The following is an 18,874-nucleotide window of genomic DNA, read 5'->3' on the forward strand; positions in this document are numbered from 1 at the left end:
GACTCACCCAGCGGGGGGAGGTTTTGCAGTCCCTGATGGGTGACTTGGCTAAGCAAAGCAAGCAGCTCAGGAAAAACCAATTTCAGAAACGCAAAAAAAAAAAAAAGAGGAGTCTTGCATTTCCACCTCATTGTCTTGCTTTCCACTCCTCTGACTTATTAACCTCTATGAATGCGAGCAGTAAGTGACTGCACATGATAAGCATGGCGCAGTCCCTGTGGGAGAGGCAGCTTAGACACCAGGCCTCAAGCTAACACCTGATTATGCATGCCCCCTCCGCCCCCTGCCAAGGCTCCCAACCTGGAGCACGTGGATGTTTTTGCAGGCCATGCCAAGCGTGGAGTTACAAACCTAAACAAATTAATTTTCCAGAAAAGCACCTCCAATTCTTCAAAGAAAACGAGACGTGACGAGTATAAAAGATCCTACCATTTTGTTGCAATTTGAGTTCTGTCTTTTCTTTGAATTTCACAAAACTTCAAAATTCACATGACACTGAAGTGCTGGCTTAACCTGGAGGGAATCTGTTTAACAATGATAAGGATGTTCTGGCATTAGGAGATTGCCCCAGGAGCGAGTGGATAGGGAGGGAGAGAGGCAGCCTTGCCTCTTGCTCAAACCAATGTGGTCTAAATGCACGTGAGTGTGTACACTCAGTGTTTGAGCCTGAAATCAGCATCGATTGGACTCCCTGGGCATTTAACCCATTCCAAGCCCCAGCTGCAGAGCGGGAGCATGAACAGGGAGCATCTGACAAGGGACTTGTGAGAATGGAGTGACATCCTGTGTTCCTCCAGTGAGCTCGTGTTTCAGGGGCATTCGTCACTTGTAAATCACCCAGCTATGTACAAAAGGCACACGGATGAAGGAGACGGCAACCCGGTCCATGTCTTCAAGTCTACCCTTCAACAAAGCGCAGCTACTAAGTCCCACTAAAGCATGTTAAAAATGCAAGCAAATCAAAGAGCTTTGGGGGCTCAGGCACTCCGTATAGATCCCTTCCCTGACCCATGGAAGTCTCTAGAATCGGATTTGTTCTGGTGGCCCATGAGCTGTGACCAGAGAAAAAGGTTGCAAGGACAAAAGTGTTTGGCCTATTGGTGAAGATGCTGTTTGGGACATACACTTCCAATACTGGAGGGCTGTGGTTAAAATCCCCCTTCCTCTTCCTGCTTCCAAGCCTCTTGCTAACGTGCAGCTGGCGAGGCAGCAGGTGACAGTTCAAGGCCTTGGGCCCTGCTACCTACCCAGGAGACCTGGACTGAGTTCATAGCTCCCAGTTTCAGCCTCATGCAGCCCTGGTGACTGCACCTTTGGGGCATGAGCCACGAGGTGGGAGTGCTCTGCCACTCAGCTCTCCAACAGAAAAGGGCTGGGGGTGGGTGAGAATGCAGGCCCCAAGACTCCCTCCTCCTGACACCCTGTGCTCCTGACAACCCTTTCTAGAGAGGGGCATCTCCTGTCTCTCTTTCTCTCCCTGCCTTTTGAATATTTCAAGGAACACTGCTAATGAATAAACAATATTATTAGTTGATATAATCAGTGTAGAAATTCCTTATTTAAGGAAGTCTTGGGGGGCTGGGGACTGGGGTGTAATGAGCTAAGCCTCTGCCTGTGGTGCCGGTATCCTATTTGGTCACTGTTTTGAGTCTCGGCTGGTCCACTTCCAGTCTACCTCCCTCCTTGTGGCCTGAGAAAGTTGCAGAGGATGGCTCAAGTCCTTGGACCCTGGACCCACACAGGAGACCAGGAAGAAGTTCCTGGCTTTGGCCTGGCCCAGCCCTGTCACTGAGGCCATTTGGAAGAGCAAACCAGCGGATGGAAAATCTTTCTGTTTCTCCTTCTTTCGGTAAATACGCCTTTCCAAGAAAATTAATCTCTATTAAAAAAAAACAAAAAGCAGCAGCAGCAGCAGCTTGGGAAGAACTGGAAGAGGTTTGCGCATTGATGCTGTTAAAAACAGAAAAGATGGGAACTTCATAACTTTGCTTTAGACCATAATGAAGATGGACCAAGCAGCACGTGGGCTGCTAAGCTACCTGGAAAAGGCTGTAGCTGAGAGCAGACTAAGTGAAGGGATTAGTAATCTGGCTCCTCCTTCCTGCCAGCCCAATGTGGCCAACTCTCCACTGCAGGTTGGGCTTCCTGGGTGTGCCCCAGGAAGTGGGGTGGACGGGCCTGGAGAATGGATCTGTGGTGGGGCAGGGAATGAGAGAGAAAATCAGCAGCTGGAAGTCCTTGTTCCAGCTCAGCAGTGTGAGGGGCACCTGGCTGGAGGGCGGCTCAGCCTCCTGTGGGAAAAGCCCCCACTCCTCAGTTGTATCCTATACTCCGTGTGGTGCTTCTCCTAGGGCAGAAGGTCGCCATCAGGCATGGCTCTGGCAGAAGAAGAACTCTAAATCACAAAGTTCCAGGAACTAATCCCACCCGGCGAAGGAATCCATCGTCTCCACCATCACCACTTGTTCTCCAAGCAAGTCACTGGCAGATGCCCCTCTTCTACTGTTTCAGTTTTAGTAATTGGTTTATTTGAAAGACAGGGAGACAGAGACTATCTTTCTGATTCACTCTCCCAAATGCCTGCAACTGCCAGGGCTGGGCCAAGGCCAAAGCCAGGAGCCAACTCCAACATGGTCCCCGACAGGGGTGGGAGGGGCCCAAGTACTTGAGCCATCACCTGCTGCCTCCCGGGACGTGCATTAGCAGGGAGCTGAGTCAGAAGCAGCATAGCTGGGACTTAAACCAAGAGCTGTGGAATGGGATGCAGGTATCCCAAGAGGTGCAGTACCCCAACAAAGAAGATCAAGTTTTCTAGGATGACTGGACAATCCTTGGAAAGCAAGAGCTCCTGGTGATGAGGACAGAGGCTTGGAGTTGACCGGGGCACAGGGTTCTTACCCAAGCCTTGTGCTTATCACAGGCCATTCCTTCCCCATAGGCAGCCATGCCCTGGGAGGGCTGGGGAAGGAGCTTAGGGAACACTCAACAGCAGGTTCTTCTTGGGGCATTTCTCAACATCTTTCCAGACAACTTAAACAGCCAATTCTACACCAAACTCAGAAGGATGGATGCTCACCTTCAGGCTTTGCCATCAACACCCCAGTGAGCTCAGGATAGAAAACAAGGAGCCCACCTCTTATGGGGGGGTTTAGGAGGGACAAAGACAGAAGGAAGCAGTCTTGGGGAAGAGTGACTCATGCTGTGAAATGCACACAGATGAAAGGATGACAAAAGGTCACGAGGTGCGGATTTGGTGTTGGGACACTGCTCGGAATGTTCACACCAGAGCGTCTCGTTCGAGTCCCAGTACTCTGCTTCCAATCCAGCTTCTTACTAATCTGCACCATGGGAAGCTCACGTATGTGGGTCCCTGTCACCCACATGGGAGACCCAGATGGAACTGCTGACTCCTGGCTTCAGCCTGGTCCACTTCTGCTGTTGCAGGCATTTGAAGAGTATGAAAAGATCTCTGTCTCTCTATTGGTCAAATACGAAAGCAAAATAAAAAATGTAAGAGTTATCTAGAAAAGGCTTAGTTTGGTACACAAACATTGAACTTCGTAGTTTGTCCATATGTGCATTTTCCGTGAGCATCCTGAAGAGTCCTCCCACATGCTGTAACCTCTCCTTAATCCTCACCATGCAGACAGTAAGAGTTCAAAAAACAACAAAATTTACCACAGCTCACAATGACAAAGAAAGCAGAAGTGAGAGCAGGAAAATTAGAGAAGATGGAAAGTGACCTCTCAGAGCAGAGAAAGCAGAAACTTTAGTTGGCTGGGGATTGGGGTGTGTATCCATCAGGCATGTGTGTGTGTGTGTGTGTGCGTGTGTCCACACGTGCACATGTGTCCACACGCAGGTAAAGCTCAAAGGATTCAGTCCGCACCAGGAGCTAGTCCAAGGGTGGAAGGTGCTGTCACTCATGTAGTTCCCAGAAGCTCTTGAGGAGTTTGGGCCTTCATTTTGCAGACAGATTACAGAGAGGTTCAACAATACGCCCCAAATCACACATCAGAATCTGGACCTTAGAGTGATGTGATTCCAGCAACCATGCTTTGTGCATCATCCTTGGGTACCAAACCCCAGGAGATGCCAGGACCTGGCATATCATGTAGCGCAAAGGAGGGTTACAGACAGAATGGGCAGAAAGTCTGAATGAAGAGACTCTGAGACTCCTTCCCCTTGCCACTTTGGCAAGCAGCTGCCCCTTTCCACTCCGGGCGCCATACTGATGGCTTCTTCTCTGGAGGATGCGGCGATACACTGACACAAACAAGACCATTTACTGACAGTCTAAACTGACCAGTGCCCTCTGGGGATTCTGGCCAGTGGACAGCAGACTTACAGCTTAGATAGTGGGAAGTACCCCAAAAAATCATTCGTTCACCAGTTGCTGAGCCCTGGATATAAGGGTTTTTCAGAAAGTTCAAGGAAGATATGTATTACAAAGACACTCTACATGAGTTTCAACAATGCTTACAGCAAAAAATACCCATCTTTTAAAAAGTCTTTATTTGAGAAGCAAACACAAGAGACAGAGATTCTACCTGCTGGCTCATTCCCCAGGTACTCACAGCAGTTAGAGCTGAGCTGGGGCCAGGGCCAGGCATTGGGAACTCAGTCCAGGTCTCCCATGCAGGTGTTTAGAACCCAGTTACCTGAACCAACCCTACTACTCCATAGGTCTGCAGTAGCAGGAATCTGGAGTCAGGAGCCAGATTGTATCATCAATCCCACAGGATGTGGTATCAACAGCTGGGTCCAATGCCTGTCCCTACACTTGTCTTTTTTTTTTTTTTTAGATTTATTTATTTTTATTGGAAAGTCAGATGTACAGAGAGGAGGAGAGACAGAGAGGAACATCCTCCGTCCGATGATTCACTCCCCTAGTGGCCGCAACGGCCGGTACTGAGCTGATCTGAAGCCAGGAGCTAGGAACCTCTTTCCAGGTCTCCCATGCAGGTGCAGGGTCCCAATGTTCTGGGACATTCTCGACTGCTTTCCCAGACCACAAGCAGGGAGCTGGATGGGAAGTGGAGCTGCTGAGATTAGAACCGGCACCCATATGGGATCCCAGCATATTCAAGGTGAGGACCTTAACCACTAGGTTATTGCGCCGGGCCCTATGCTGGTCTTTTAATCTTATTTCCCTTGACATTTCCAAGTCCCCCCTACAGTACCTCTATGGTATTCTTGTCCCAAATGTGTAACTCGGTCGAATTACTTGGAAGACCCAAGACTCATCCCACCACATTTGAGGTACATCCTACACTGTACCTCAACCACTGACTGTATTCTCCAGCACTACTGAGGTCACAAAAAAACAAAAGACCAAGGAACTGAGGAAACCTCCAGGCCGGAGGACACCAAGACTCACAGCTAACAACACCATGGGAGCCTAGGAAAAAAAAGGGGACATTCACAGACACACTGGTGAAACCCCCGATTCTACAGTTCAGTAACCAGCAGTGCACTGTAGTTAAGCTTCTAGCTTTGTTCATTCTCCTACAGATGTGTGTGATCCTACCTGAGAAGGAAGCTGGGTGGTGGATTTACAGAACTCTGCACTGTTTTTACCACATTTCTAAAAACCTAAAATTATTTCAATGCAAAAGTAAAGAAAATCTGAGGGAATTATTTTCAACCTAGAACTTGACAGCCAATCAAACTATGAATCAATTGTGAAGCCATAGGAACACTATTATTATTATTATTTTCAGATGTACAAGGTACACACATCCTTTCTTTGGAAGATACTGGTATCATGCTGCTTCAAAAGAATAAACCAGAAAGACAGGGTATCCAGGCAACATGAAATTCAACTCTAGAGAGAAGCAAAGGAATTTCCAGAATAATGGCTGTGTGGAGGCCTCCAGAGCAGCCAGTACCGACAGGAATGAAGAGGCCAAAGGAGTCCCAGAAGAACGATGCCACAAAGCAGCCAGCCAACCAACTAACCAAAGCCAACAAGGCTAGTTTGTTCATTCATTTGCTATCACAGAAGTTTTGAGTTTGACAGCTTGGGGTTGAATGACTGATAAATATATGGAAAACCAAGGCAATTATCAGTTACTGGGAGAACAAAAAGTTGCAATGAAAGGCAATGTATCACAGCATCCTAAATGGCTCAGTTGGGAACTTTTTTTTTACACAAACACCACAGTGCAAATTCTGAACACTCACAGAACCAAAATACGTGCATTGTGAAGAAGGAAGGAGAACCATTTGTGTGAGCAGAATGCGGGGGATGAGGGTTCAGTTCTTGTCTTCCAAGGTAAGAGACAGGAGACTGCAGTCCAATGGGCTCTCAGTCTCAAGGTGAGGAGTGTCCTTCCTCTGGGAAGGTGAAGGCGGTGGAGGATTGAAGACCCAGGGGAGCCCACTCCTCAGCCGTCTCAGGCAAGCCAGTGGGGAATGGAAGGAAGCCCAGCTGAGTGGGCTTAGGGCTGGGGAGCTGGGCCAGGCTGGGCAGACTCAGGATGCAAAGAGCTCAGGTTACCTTTCAGCAGGGGTCACTGACCAGGCGGCTGCCATCGGGGCTGAAGCACAGCCATGCATCAGCTGACAGCTATCACCAGGTGCCTGTGGCCTGGCTGCAGCCTTGTTTTCCAGGGTTCCAGGAAGCAAGCTGTGGACCTGTAAAGAGGGTTCCATGGTCCAAAGAGGCCTGGGAATGCTGAGTTCAACAGCAGGAAGCAGAATGTTTCCCCACTGCAGGGCATCTCAGAGCCTTTTATGTGACAGTGGGAAAAGTTGACGTCTAAATCTAGGCAGGTGGGGATGTGGGACAGGGGGTCTGACCATGACCAGAAGACCTGTCCTGCATGGAACACAACACTGAACTTGAGAATTTTCCAGAGCCTCAGGGACCTGAGGAGCTGGAGCTAACAGGAAAAGGACCTGGCTTCTTGCACTTAACACCCCATCACCATCACCACTAAGCCCCCTGGGCCACCAATGAGGGCTCATTAGGGTTTCTGGGCCAACAGGAAAATGAACTGTTTGAAACAGCTTCTGCATCCATTGGAAACTAAACAGTGCTCACAAAACAGAAAGGTAGATAGAGGCACAGTTGTAAGCTACACAGGCACACAGCAGGAATAGGGACTTGGTGGATCCATGGGTTTATAGGGCCGTGCACCGTGCATAATCCAGCTCACACCACAATGACTCCCATCCACCAGCCCCATCCCTGAGGCTCATGGAAGCGTGCCAGAACAGGAGGCTTAGAAAATGGCAGGGACGGCCATGGGGTGGGGAGAGACCACAGGCGCCCACCCAGCCGCTCTGTGGGGAATGCCGACATCCTAGCCTGTCTGCTGGCCTCCCTCTGCTGTTTGTGACTTCTCCAGATCTATATGTGGGCCACATGCTAACGACCTCCCTTCCTGCAGCAAACTGAGGGCAGCGTGAGGGTCATCCGCAATGCACATGCTCCATCACACCACTCCCGGGGAGGGAGGCACTCAGATCCAATCCCATGACATCCCAGTCACAAGGCTTGTGTGTTTCCTCAGGGCCCTTTCGTTTTTATCTCCTCCTCTTGGGGTGCCTCATTCAGAAGCGCCGCCTTCTGGTCAGCTGTCTACTAACTTCTGCTTCAGCCCTGAGCGCCCCGGCCTGTTTTGTAGCTGGGGTGCAGAGATGGCTCCTCAAGGGAAGGTGGAGACCATCCTGGGAACTGACTGAGGCTAAATAAACCCGTGAGCTGGAAAGCAGCAGTGCATCACTTGTGCATGCTGCACGTGCATGCTTGCAGCCCTGTGTGCTAAGCACCAGGTTGCCAGCTTTGGATGGGGAGGCTGGGCATCAGGCAATTCCCCACAGCTTCGGCAGGGGTAGTTCTCATCCAGCCCTTCTCAGGGTGCTACCCACCCTACCTCTCCCAGATGCCCTCGTCTCCAGTTCTTCAACCTGTGCCTGACAAGTGGCTTTTCGTTGTCAAGCTCATCCCGAGTTGGAAGAAGATGAGAATTCCTGTCCATGGGCTCATTGTGAGGATCAGACAATGCACTGAAGAGAGAAGCATCTTGAAGTGGGCATGGATGGCCACATGGCACACTATCCACATGCAGTCCTTTCCCTAGATGCCATCTAAAGTGGTCACTTCTCCATCCCCTTTACGTGCTGACCAAAGAAGATGTGAGAAGACAGGTGCATGGTTTTAAAAGTGTGCAGTCCTAGATTAGGAGCAGGAAAGCCCAGAACAGAGGTATGGGAGAAGCCTAAAGCAGAGGTACAGGACAAGACCCACGGTCAGGGGACTTTGAACTAAGACTTTGAAGGAACAAAAGCCCTCAAATCTAACTGCTGCTCCCCAGCCCCCTCAGGCCTTCCAGAAAGGCCCAGACACTAAAAATACGCAGGCCACCTTCTGCCCAGGGAGGTAGTAAATCACTGGCCTTCCCGCACCAGACTCCAGGCCAGGCCAGGGCCAATACGGCTGGTGGCAGCACAGACAGACCCATCCGGTTCCCATCTTCCCACCCAGGCAGCCATCAACGCCTCACCTACTGCTCTGGAGCCCCAGGCCCAGGAGAGCACCCCAAGCAGGCAGGTGCAGTGCACTGCACGAATACAGAGTAAGGTCATCTTGTCAAAATCCACTCATCAGCTGTCCTACCACCTCAAGGCCGCTAGGTGTCACTTTTTCAGGGTATTTGTGGCTAAGTCTCAAGTCAGGGACAGACTGCAAACCACAGGTGCTCTGGGCAAATCCACTTCCTGCTCCCAGTTCCTATTCATCAGACCCCAGTCCCATACCTCTAACCAACCTGTTCCACCCCCAAATGCCATCAGGAGACATCAAAGATGTGCTTACCTCCACTCTTGACACAACACCATGAGTCAGAAGTGAGAAGCCAAGACAGAATTTTACTTTTTTTTAAAATGCATCATCAACAAACACATGTGTAGGAGGCATGAAGCAGTGTGTCATGGTGCCACGTGGCTGAGATCTGAAAAAGTGTGTATGTGGTGAGGGGGCAAACCTGAAGGAATGTCCTCCTTTGGGTGACCCCTCAAACCAGAAAATGCAGGTCTCCCACGTCACAATCTGCTGTTGCTTGCCCACTCAGTGCCACCAGTGACAGTGCAGTTCACACACACACACACGATGTAACTGCTCAGCTGTCCAAGCATAACCAATCCCCAGACAACCGGAAACGTGCTGAGGCTATTTTTTTCAGAGAACAAAAATAACTCATAGAATTGAGAAATTTTGCTTCTTTTTAAAGGACCTACTGAGAGACAGAGTTGCAGAGAGAAAGAGAGATCTGCCATTGCTGTCTTACTTCCCGGATGGCTGGGGCTGGGACTGGGCCACACCTGAAGCCAAGAGTCTAGAACTCCATCTGGTTCTCCCACACGGGTGGCAGGAGCCCAGGGATTTGGGCTGCTTTCCACTGTGTTGCCAGGAACATTAGCAGGGAGCTGGATTGGAAGTAGCACAGTTGGAAGTCCCATCAGCGCTTATTTGGGGATGCTGGTGTTGCAGGCAATGGCTTACTTAACTCACTATGCCTCAACCTAGCTACAGGGCAAGTGCTCTAAGCCATGTGTCTCAGTGTTCCTACACATAAACTAATCCTCTCCTATGTTCCTGCAGAGTTTAGAATCCAAAGTATGGCCTGAGTTGTTTCCTGTATAGTTAGGTAAGTGGAGGAACAAAATGTACAATGGAATGTCACCCAGGGTCACGTGAGTGATGCAGACAAATCCCTCCTTGACTTGGAATTCTGCTCCTGATGCCTAGGGCACCAAGGGAAGTCTCCTGGAAGCTCTAGCCCTGCAACATCAGTGTACCTGACCCTTCCTTTAACCCTTCCTTTAACTGGCTGGCTGAGGTTGGAATTGTTTTATGTGGGTTCAAGTCTTGGCTGCTCCTCTTCTGATCCAGCTCCCTGCTAATGTACACGGGACAGCAACAGAAGATAGTCCAAGTTCTCGAGCCCCTGCCACACCCATGGAAGAACTGGAGGAAGCCCCTAGTTCCTGACTTCGGCCTGCTCTGATCCCAGCTGTTGTGCCCATTCGGGTAAGTGAGAGCAAATGAAAGATTTCTCCTCCTTTCTGTAACTCAGTCTTTCAAATGAAATAAATCTTAAAAAAAAAAAAAAAAAAAGATTCACTTAGACTCACTGGGGTTCCATGCAGCCATGAGTGTACCTAAAAAATAAATATTTTTTGGAACCAGTGCACTAGCCTAGCAGCTAAAGTTCTTGCCCTGCATACGCTAGGATCCCATATGGGCACCAGTTCTAATCCCGGCAGGCCTGCTTCCCTTCTAGCTCCCTGCTTGTGGCCTGGGAAAGCAGTCGAGGATGGCGCAAAGCCTTGAGACCCTGCACCCGTGTGGGAGACCCAGAAGAAGCTCCTGGCTCCTGGCTTCAGATTGGCTCAGCTCAGGCTGTTGCAGCCACTTAGGAAGTGAATCAATGGATGGAGGATCTTCCTCCCTGTCACTACTCCTCTCTGTATATCTGATTTTTCAATAAAAAAATAAATGAATAAATAATTTTAAAAAGATGGGAAGTGGAGCAGCTGGGACACGAACTGGTGCCCATATGGGATCTTGCAACAAAAGGACTTTACCCACTAGGCTACCATGCCAGGTCATAAATCTTTTTCTAAAAAAATCACAAATTACAATAGTGTACCTATCTCAAGTCTTTGCCCTATTATTCTCTTTATAAGTGATTTGTCTTTAGAGTTACACTCACACCTTCAAAATAAAACAAATAAACAAAAAGACACAGTGAGGGGTGGGGTATGATAATAATCTGGAAAAACAACAACAATGAAGGTTGCTTCTTCAAAGACCTTGCATTTTGGTTCCCACTCAGCCTTTCTTGCAATCCATGGACTTTCTTGGGATTCCCCAGTACTGTGCCCATGTAATTAAATATGATAGAGCCTATATAATTAAATATGAGGGTACCTCCTTGTACAGATGGGCTATGCTGATACCTGCTTCAACATCAGCCAGACAGAATGAGTTTGCAAAGGGAAGTTACAGTGTAAACGTCATCCTCATCGGGAAGGAATGGGCTGTTTGCAGGAGTCTTGCTCCCTCCAGCAAAGCCTGACCTAACTCATTTCAGGTCATCTTCTACATTCATTATGCAGGCCTTCCACCGCTATGATTGTGTTGAAAGTGCGTGCTCCCTAAGGCTAAATCTAGACTTCCAAACAAAGGCAGACAATCCCTTAGCTCCAAGCAGCGGGAGGTCCCGAGGCTTGCAGAGGGGAACACGCTGAAGCAGCACCTTCTTTCACTGATGCTAAGTTACCCTCAAGACCAAGATCAACTGCAATGCTCAAGAACCGCTCTCAAAGAAAAGAGGACATACCAATGTAAAATGTATCCTAACTTCTAAAATGTCAAGATGTGTGTGTTGGGGGGAGGTAGCAGGTGGCAGTGGAGTGGGTTAAACTTTTGCTTTTGACACAGGCATCCACATGGCGTCTCAGTTCCAATCCTGGCTGCTCTGCTTCTGATCCAGCTTCCTGCTAAACACGCCTGGGAAGGAACCAGAAGATGGACCCAATAACTTGGTCCTTGCCACTCACGGGAGAGACTGGGATGCAATTTCTGGCTCCTGACTCTGGCCTGGCCCAAATCTGGTTATTGTGGGCATTTGGGGAGTGAAGCAGTAGACAGTATACTCTTTCTCTCTGCTTTTCAAGTAAAATCCAATAAAATAATGTAAAAATGGATCAGGAAATTGAGTCTCACAATCAATAAAACACAGCATTCTTCAGGTTAGCTTATTCCTAGCAAACTTGTCCAGGGTTTCTATTTACCAAGCCACTGAAGTCAAGACATTCGGATTTGCAGTAGTGTGTGTGCCAAGCTGCTATCATTCTCTCGTGTTCACTTCTCTTTCAATCAATACTCAGTAACACACTCCAAGAGGTCATAGTTCACGGCTGCTGGCAAGATCTGCAGCCCACCCAGTCTGCATCACTCTGTTTACCGTTGGATGGAGCCAGATCAGCAGAGGGCAAAGTTGTGAAACACAGAGGATACTCCCTCTCCCATCAGCCCACACTGGACATACCGGGGATGCCATTAGAAACAATCGTGACTTTTTGTAGGTGTCTTCACCTTCCCAGAAATGTTTTTTAAATCAACTTCTAAAAATTGAAGTCTAGCATCTACACATGAAAGCACACAATTCATGACGGTATAGGAAGTGAACTAACACAAATCCTCACTTTACCCTTAAGGCATTTAGCTGTGTCACAGAGGCCTCCTGCAGGACTTGTTCCCATCACTGTACCCAGAAGACAATTCCTTTTTAAACTTCATACAAATGCGCTCACACAGCATGTACTCTTTCCATTTGGCTTTCTTTCTGCATCGCGTCGTCAGTGAAATTCACCCATGAATTTCAGCAGGTTAATTTTCACTGCTGTAAGCACTCTACTCGATGCACTAGGATACTTCAAAAATTTCATGGAAAGTGGAACCAAAGACACCAACTTGTGGAGCAGCAAGTATAGCTGCGCTTTGTGGTGCCAGCATCCTATATGAGAGCTGGTTTCAGTCTTGTCTGCTCCACTTCCAATCCAGCTCCCTGCTAAGGTGCCTGGGAAATCACTGGAAGATGGCCCAGGTACTTGGGTCCCACCACCAATGTAGCAGATCCAGAAGGAGTTCCAAGTTCCTGGCTTCAGCCTGGCCCAGCCCTGGCTGGTGTGGCCATTTGGAGAGTGAAACAGTAGACAGAAAATCTCTTGCTCTCTGTCCCCTTCTCTCTGTAGCTCCACTTCCAGATAAATATACGTCTAAAAATTGGAGTCCGAAGTTTGTATTGCTGCCAAAAATTTGAAATCAGTGCATAGTTTTTCTGTAATATGCATTTTTCCATGAAGTTTTTGAAGACCCTTCACACAAGCAACTTATTCCTTTGGATAGTTGTGAACAACAATGCCATGCAGGTGTACATGCTGAGCATTTCTGCATGGTGTCGATCTCAGAGTCCAATGGCTGGGTTCCAGGGTACGGGTACTCACAAGGCTAAGCTTCTAGATGGTGGCTCTCCCAAGGGAAGCACCATCAATGAGGCCACCACAGATTGCTGTAGCCCACAGACCCTTCATCCCTGCTGCCTAAACCACCACTGCCTCTTGGGATCCAAGAGGCTGAAGGTTTGAAAGCTAATGCCAAAGACCTGACATTTCCAGGATCTTACTTGTCAGCACAAAGCTGGGGGTGGGGAGGAAGCAGTGGTTGGAAACGACCTCTGGGAATCACCCTTCCAGTTTTCCAGTAAAGTGAAACCAATTTGGCATCCAGGCCCAGAGTCCGTGGTAGCCTCTGCAGGAGTAAAAGGGGGACACAAGCTCATCTACCCAGGCCCAGGATCTTCTAGCACCTACCAAGTGTCTGCTGGACAAACTGGATGAACTTCCAGGTAGGGGATGTTTCTGTGTGCTTACAGTCAGCAAGAAAGGCAAGAGTTGAGCAAGTTAGTATGAGGACCTGCTCCCACATGGGCCAACCACTACAATCACCTCCCAAACTCCCATCTTCTGAAACACAGGATGCTTCTTTCTTGCTCTCAGTACCAGGCCTAGAGCCAATTGCACCCGCTTCTCCGTGTAGGACATTTAGGACACGGCTTTTGCATACAGGTTGAGTATCTTTCACCTGAAACACTTGGGCCCACAGTGTCCTAGAGCTCAGAGTTTAAAAAAAAAATCTTCAGAACACAAAGATCCTTTTAAAGTAGATGGAAAACAGAATTAAGAGATAATGTGCATTTTCTACAAACTGTATGAAGACGCCCTATGCTCAGGCACACATAATGAGATGTCTTAAGGATGAGATCCACACTCTACACATGAAACGCACTGTTTTGCATACACCCCTTACTCACGTAGCCTGAAGGTGGTCTACTAGTTTTGCTAATTTGGTCAATGAAACGAGGTGTATGTACATTGAACCATCAGAGATTGGGCATGGAATTTTGCACTTGTGGAGTTACATGGTACTCAAAACATAGAGCATTCTAGATTTCAGATGAGGGATGCTCAACCTGAATTAACCTGAAGTTAATTTTCCTGCAGTCCTGCTTCCTAACTTACTTTGTATCATCATGTACTCTGTGTTTCTGTAGGATGTCTCAGGACTTCTTCCCTGAAAAGGGATAGGAAAAAAAAAAAGGAAAAAACAAAGCAAAAAAACCCTGATCATTGGTCTGGGTTGGCCCCATAAGGAGTTATACACTCCCGGTTCCTCCACATACAGCTTTTGGTTGGGCTAAGAAATAAAAAAAGGTACAACTGGAAAATTGAAGCATTCTTTTCACCTTCAGTTTTATACAAATAATCAAAAAAGAACTCCTGAGCAAACCGGTTTAAGAGAAAAAACAGCAACATGTTATCTGGAATTTAAAAAAAATAGTAATTAATATAACTGTGTTCTAGGATAAACTGGTTTCATTAATGGGGAACAATCAAAACTGCCATAAAGAAAAGGAAGACTGGAATGTGTGATGGTTTTGTTGAACACCAAGGTTTGATCCATTCTGGCTCACTAAGCAACAGGATAGTGTTCACGAGTTTGAAAATTCACCAAACCTTTTTTTTCCCTAGAGCAGTTCCTGGATGATGCATTCTCTTGAGTTCCGCCCAGGATTGCCATAGCAACAGTCCTGGGACCAGAACCCACACGCCATTGAAGAACACCAGATAGACCCAGAAGTGCAGCCAGTGGCCAGTGTCAAGGTTGGGGCTTCCGAGTAGCCACTCTGGGCAGAAGGTCATCCAGCCGCCGTACAGCTCACACACGCACAGAGTGATCTGCAGGAAATGCCTACGAGGGAGACAGGAGCCAAGCATGAGACCGGAGTAGTCCAAGCCAGGTCGACATAGCTGCTAACAGCGGCATCGGCACAGCCTCATGGCAGGAAACCTCTCTGAGGCTGGAACCCAAGAGCAGAAGCTAAGAAAATCAAGACTCATCCTTTCTGGGGAGAGGCCATATGATTGTTTCTGGAAGATCATTCTCAGAGTGAAGCAAAGCCTCTGGGCTCTTCTGGCCTAATGCTACAGTAGGCAGAATTCCTGAGGGAACCCCTGCTCTGGGAGAAAGGACACCAGACAGTGAATTTCACCAGGGGCTAAAATTTCACCTGTTATGCAGGCAATTTTTATAGTCCTTTGCCAGAAAGTAGAACAGGGGTCACTAGAGGCTAGGAAGGGGGCAGGAGAGTGATGGAAAGAGGCTGGATCAGGGCCATTAAACACAGATGCATGGGGGAGGGGCGGCGGGGGTCAATGCTGAGCAGTGCAGCAGGGTGATGATGGCTCGCCACCGTAACATATGTCATGGAGAACTGGGAGAACTGGAAGACTCTCAGCATAAGAAATAAATGTTTGAAGAGGCTGGAAGACAAATGGCCCTGACTGGATCATTTTAATTTGTATTTTAAAGATTATCTAATCATTTATTTGTTTGAAAGGCAGAATTACAGAGAAACAGGGAGACAGAGAGAGGACACACACACACACACACACACACACACACACACACACACACAATCTTCCATCTGCTGGTTCACTCCTAAAATGGGAACAACTGCCAAGGTTGTGCCAGACAGAAATCAGGAGCTTATACCAGGTCTCCCTTGTGGGTGTAGGGGCCCAAGCACTTGGTTCATTTTCTGCTGCTTTCCCAAGTTACCAGTAGGGAGCCAGATGATAAGTGGAGCAGCTGGGACTTGAATTAGCATTCATATGGGATGCCAGTGCCTCTTGTCACCTGGCATGATGACTCTATTGGCTAATTCTCCACCTTTAAGTGCCAAGATCCCATGTGGGCGCTAATCTGTGTCCTGGTTGCTTCACTTCCTATCCAGCTCCCTACTTATGGCCTGGGAAAGCAATAGAGGATGATCCAAAGCCTTGGGACTCTGCACCTGCATGGGAGACCCAGAAGAGGTCCTGGCTGCAGATTGGCTCAGATTTAGCTGTTGTGGCATAACAGCGAACCAGCAGATGGAATACCTTTCTGTCTCTCCTCTCTCTACAAATCTGATGTGCCTTTCCAATAAAAATAGATCTTTTAAGAAAACAGAAAAAGAACCTCTCTCTGCATGTGAAAATAAAATTAGCTATGCAGACCACGGGCTGGCCAGTGAATGCAGTGAGTATCTGATGCTCAGGATATGGCAGAGGTTTGAGACGGTCAGAATAGGAGTGCAGAGGGAATGCAACCTTGTTATAGAGCCAAGAATATGTCAGGGTGGCAGGGTGCCAGCATCGTCACAAAATGCAATGTGAGGAGAGTGACCCAACAGCCTTGAGTCCTCTTTCCAAGCTGAGATCTTATGGTGAGGTTTTCTCAATACAAGAGCAGAAAGCAGAATGCAGCAGCTGTGCTTACTGGAGGCTCTTTTAAAGATCCCTCCCTGGCCAGCAGTGTCCCTAACGAGAGTGGAGAGCGGGGCAGGGGGCAGAGGGAGGGCCAAGTGAGCACCATCACGGAGCCTGGCCGACCGCATGTCGAGCCTTCCTCGCCCCACCCCTTCCACAACCTGGAAAGACTTCTTAGATGTGGGGAATCTGCTCTGCACACAGTGAAAGGACAGACATTCTCAGAGTGACCTGGGGACAAGGGATGGAAAAGAACGTCCTTTTGCTTCTCAAACCACTGCTGGCCACTCAGACAACACTGTCGGCACTGCTCTGCCTCACTTGTGATCAGAGCATAAATAGAATATTTCATATATACATTTATATAAGACACTGGAGGAGAAGCAGAGAAGGTCGGGGGGAAAGAACTCTTATCTACTGGTTCATTCTCCAGTTCCCACAACAGTTGGGCCACTGGGGAATCCAGCAGTCAGGGCAGAAGCCAGCAGGCAGGAACCCAATCCAGGACTCCCACATAGGTGGAAATAAGAATAAATAACAGGGCCTGGCACAGTAGCCTAGCAGCTAAACTCCTCGTCTTGCATCCACCAAGATCCCATGTAGGTACCAGTTCTATTCCCAGCAGCCCCGCTTCCCATCCAGCTCCCTGGCTTGGGAATGCAGCAGATGATGGCCCAAAGCTTTGGGATCCTGCACCCACATGGGAGACCTAGAAGAAGCTCTTGGCTCCTGGCTTTGGATCAGCTCAGCTCTGGCTGCTGTGGGCGCTGGGTATTGAATCAACAGAAGGAAGACCTTTCTCTGTCTCTCCTCTGTGTATCTGACTTTCTAATAAAAACAAATCAATCTTTAAAAAAAGAATAAATGACAATAATAAAACTCAAGTCATCACTACTGAGTTCCAAGGTCTGCATTAGCAGGAAGTTGGAATTAGGAGCTGGAGTTGAACGTCATCCTAGAGTCTCCACTGGCAATTTTACCTCTCGGTCGAATGCTCACTTTGTAATTCTCATGGGTTTCATTTGAATGGTTCATGACTATCTTGGTGGATGGGCCAGCATTGTGGTACAGCGGGTTAAACTGTGGCCTGTTCTGCTGGATCCCATACCGGAGCACTGGTTTGAGAACCAACTGCTCTGCTTCCAAACCAGGTTCCTGTTTATGTGACTGGGAAAGCTGTGGATAATGACTCAAGCTCTGCATCCAGATGGAAGACCTAGTTGAAGCTCCTGGCTCCTGGCTTCAGCCTGGCCCAGCCCAGCCTGTTACAGCCATCTGGAGAGTGAATCCATAGACAGAACAATGTTCTCTTTCTCTCTCTCTCTCTCTCTCACTCACTTGCTGTCACCCCCCACCCCCATAACTCTTTCAAATAAAAATAAAACGAAATATTGCCCTGGCAGCACCACGATCTTTATTTAACATTAAGCAATTCTCATTTCTCATCTCCTTTATATCCAGCAACTGTGGGCTCAGACTACTCCAAAAACTCACTCAGACCTGGAAGAGTGGCTGCGTACCTTTTTCCAGCAGAACAGGATACTTACCGATAGTATTTCTCTTTGACGATCGCATAGATGAGGAACAACACCAGAGCCCCATCCAGGACAACAGTCAGAATTTCCAAAGACACGATGGTTGGGTCCAGAGAGAGCCATCTTTGATCAGCTTTGCCATATTCTTTCCCTACAGACGAGACACATGACATTACTCAGTTAACACTCTTATGACACCTAATAATCTTTTCCTGCTTTAAGAAGGAGACACAACAATTGCCAATCTCCATTTTTCACCACGCCTTGCTGAAAAGTGACAGAAGCCTTGGCATGGACCCACATGTCCCACCTGACCCAAGGAATGAACGGGAACGGTACTATGGTATGTCTGCAAATGAATTCATGAGATTTCCCACCAGTGTTCACATGTGCACCTGCCTGAGTCCTGCCCTTGTCATTACGACGCACAGTTCTAAGTGAACTTCAGAGAGTCAGGTTTGGCAGCCTAGGAAAGCGTCTCAGAACACACCTCCTTGGCAAATTGCAATATAAAGTAAGTAAAGTTGCGATTTGGGGAAAGTGTGATGAAGGACAGGCTTATTTAAAAACATGCTGATTCATAACTGAGCCCACGTCCAAGTTACCTTTCATCCCCGTTCAATTCCTGGCTCTGTTCTGGACTTCAGCCTCCTGCTAATGCCAACCTGGGGCGGCAGAGGTGATCGCTCCACCAGCACCGCTGCCACCCGCATGGGAGACTCAGGATTCCAGGTCTGAACCCCGCCTCGCCCCAGCCTGGCATCTGGGGAGTGAACCAGCAGATGGGACTTGCTTGCTTGCTTGCTCTCTTTGAGTCTCACATACATTAATAATAATGTTAAAGCAGTCATTGAAGCAGTGGGGAGGAAGTGGGGGAGACAGAGCCTGGATCATAGCATGAAGCTAAAATGGGCAGAGGGGGCATTTCCGCCTGTCACAGGGATAGAGGG

The 18,874-nt window shown here is 48.3% G+C and overlaps 1 protein-coding gene across 1 annotated transcript in view; it reads right to left on the minus strand.

The window, feature by feature from the left end:
- Window positions 1–14,095: 14,095 nt before the first annotated feature.
- EBPL (EBP like) overlaps window positions 14,096–18,874 on the minus strand; it is a 39,096-nt gene continuing 34,317 nt past the window's right edge. Inside the window, exons 3-4 of the mRNA XM_004577671.2 lie at window positions 17,937–18,075; window positions 14,096–14,827 (exon numbers count right to left, since the gene is read on the minus strand). Coding sequence (XP_004577728.2) covers window positions 14,584–14,827; window positions 17,937–18,075 — 383 coding nt within the window. The 3' untranslated portion in view covers window positions 14,096–14,583. The remainder of the gene's footprint in view (window positions 14,828–17,936; window positions 18,076–18,874) is intronic.

The sequence above is a fragment of the Ochotona princeps genome, chromosome 12 (assembly GCF_030435755.1).
Source record: "Ochotona princeps isolate mOchPri1 chromosome 12, mOchPri1.hap1, whole genome shotgun sequence".
NCBI lineage: Eukaryota > Metazoa > Chordata > Mammalia > Lagomorpha > Ochotonidae > Ochotona > Ochotona princeps.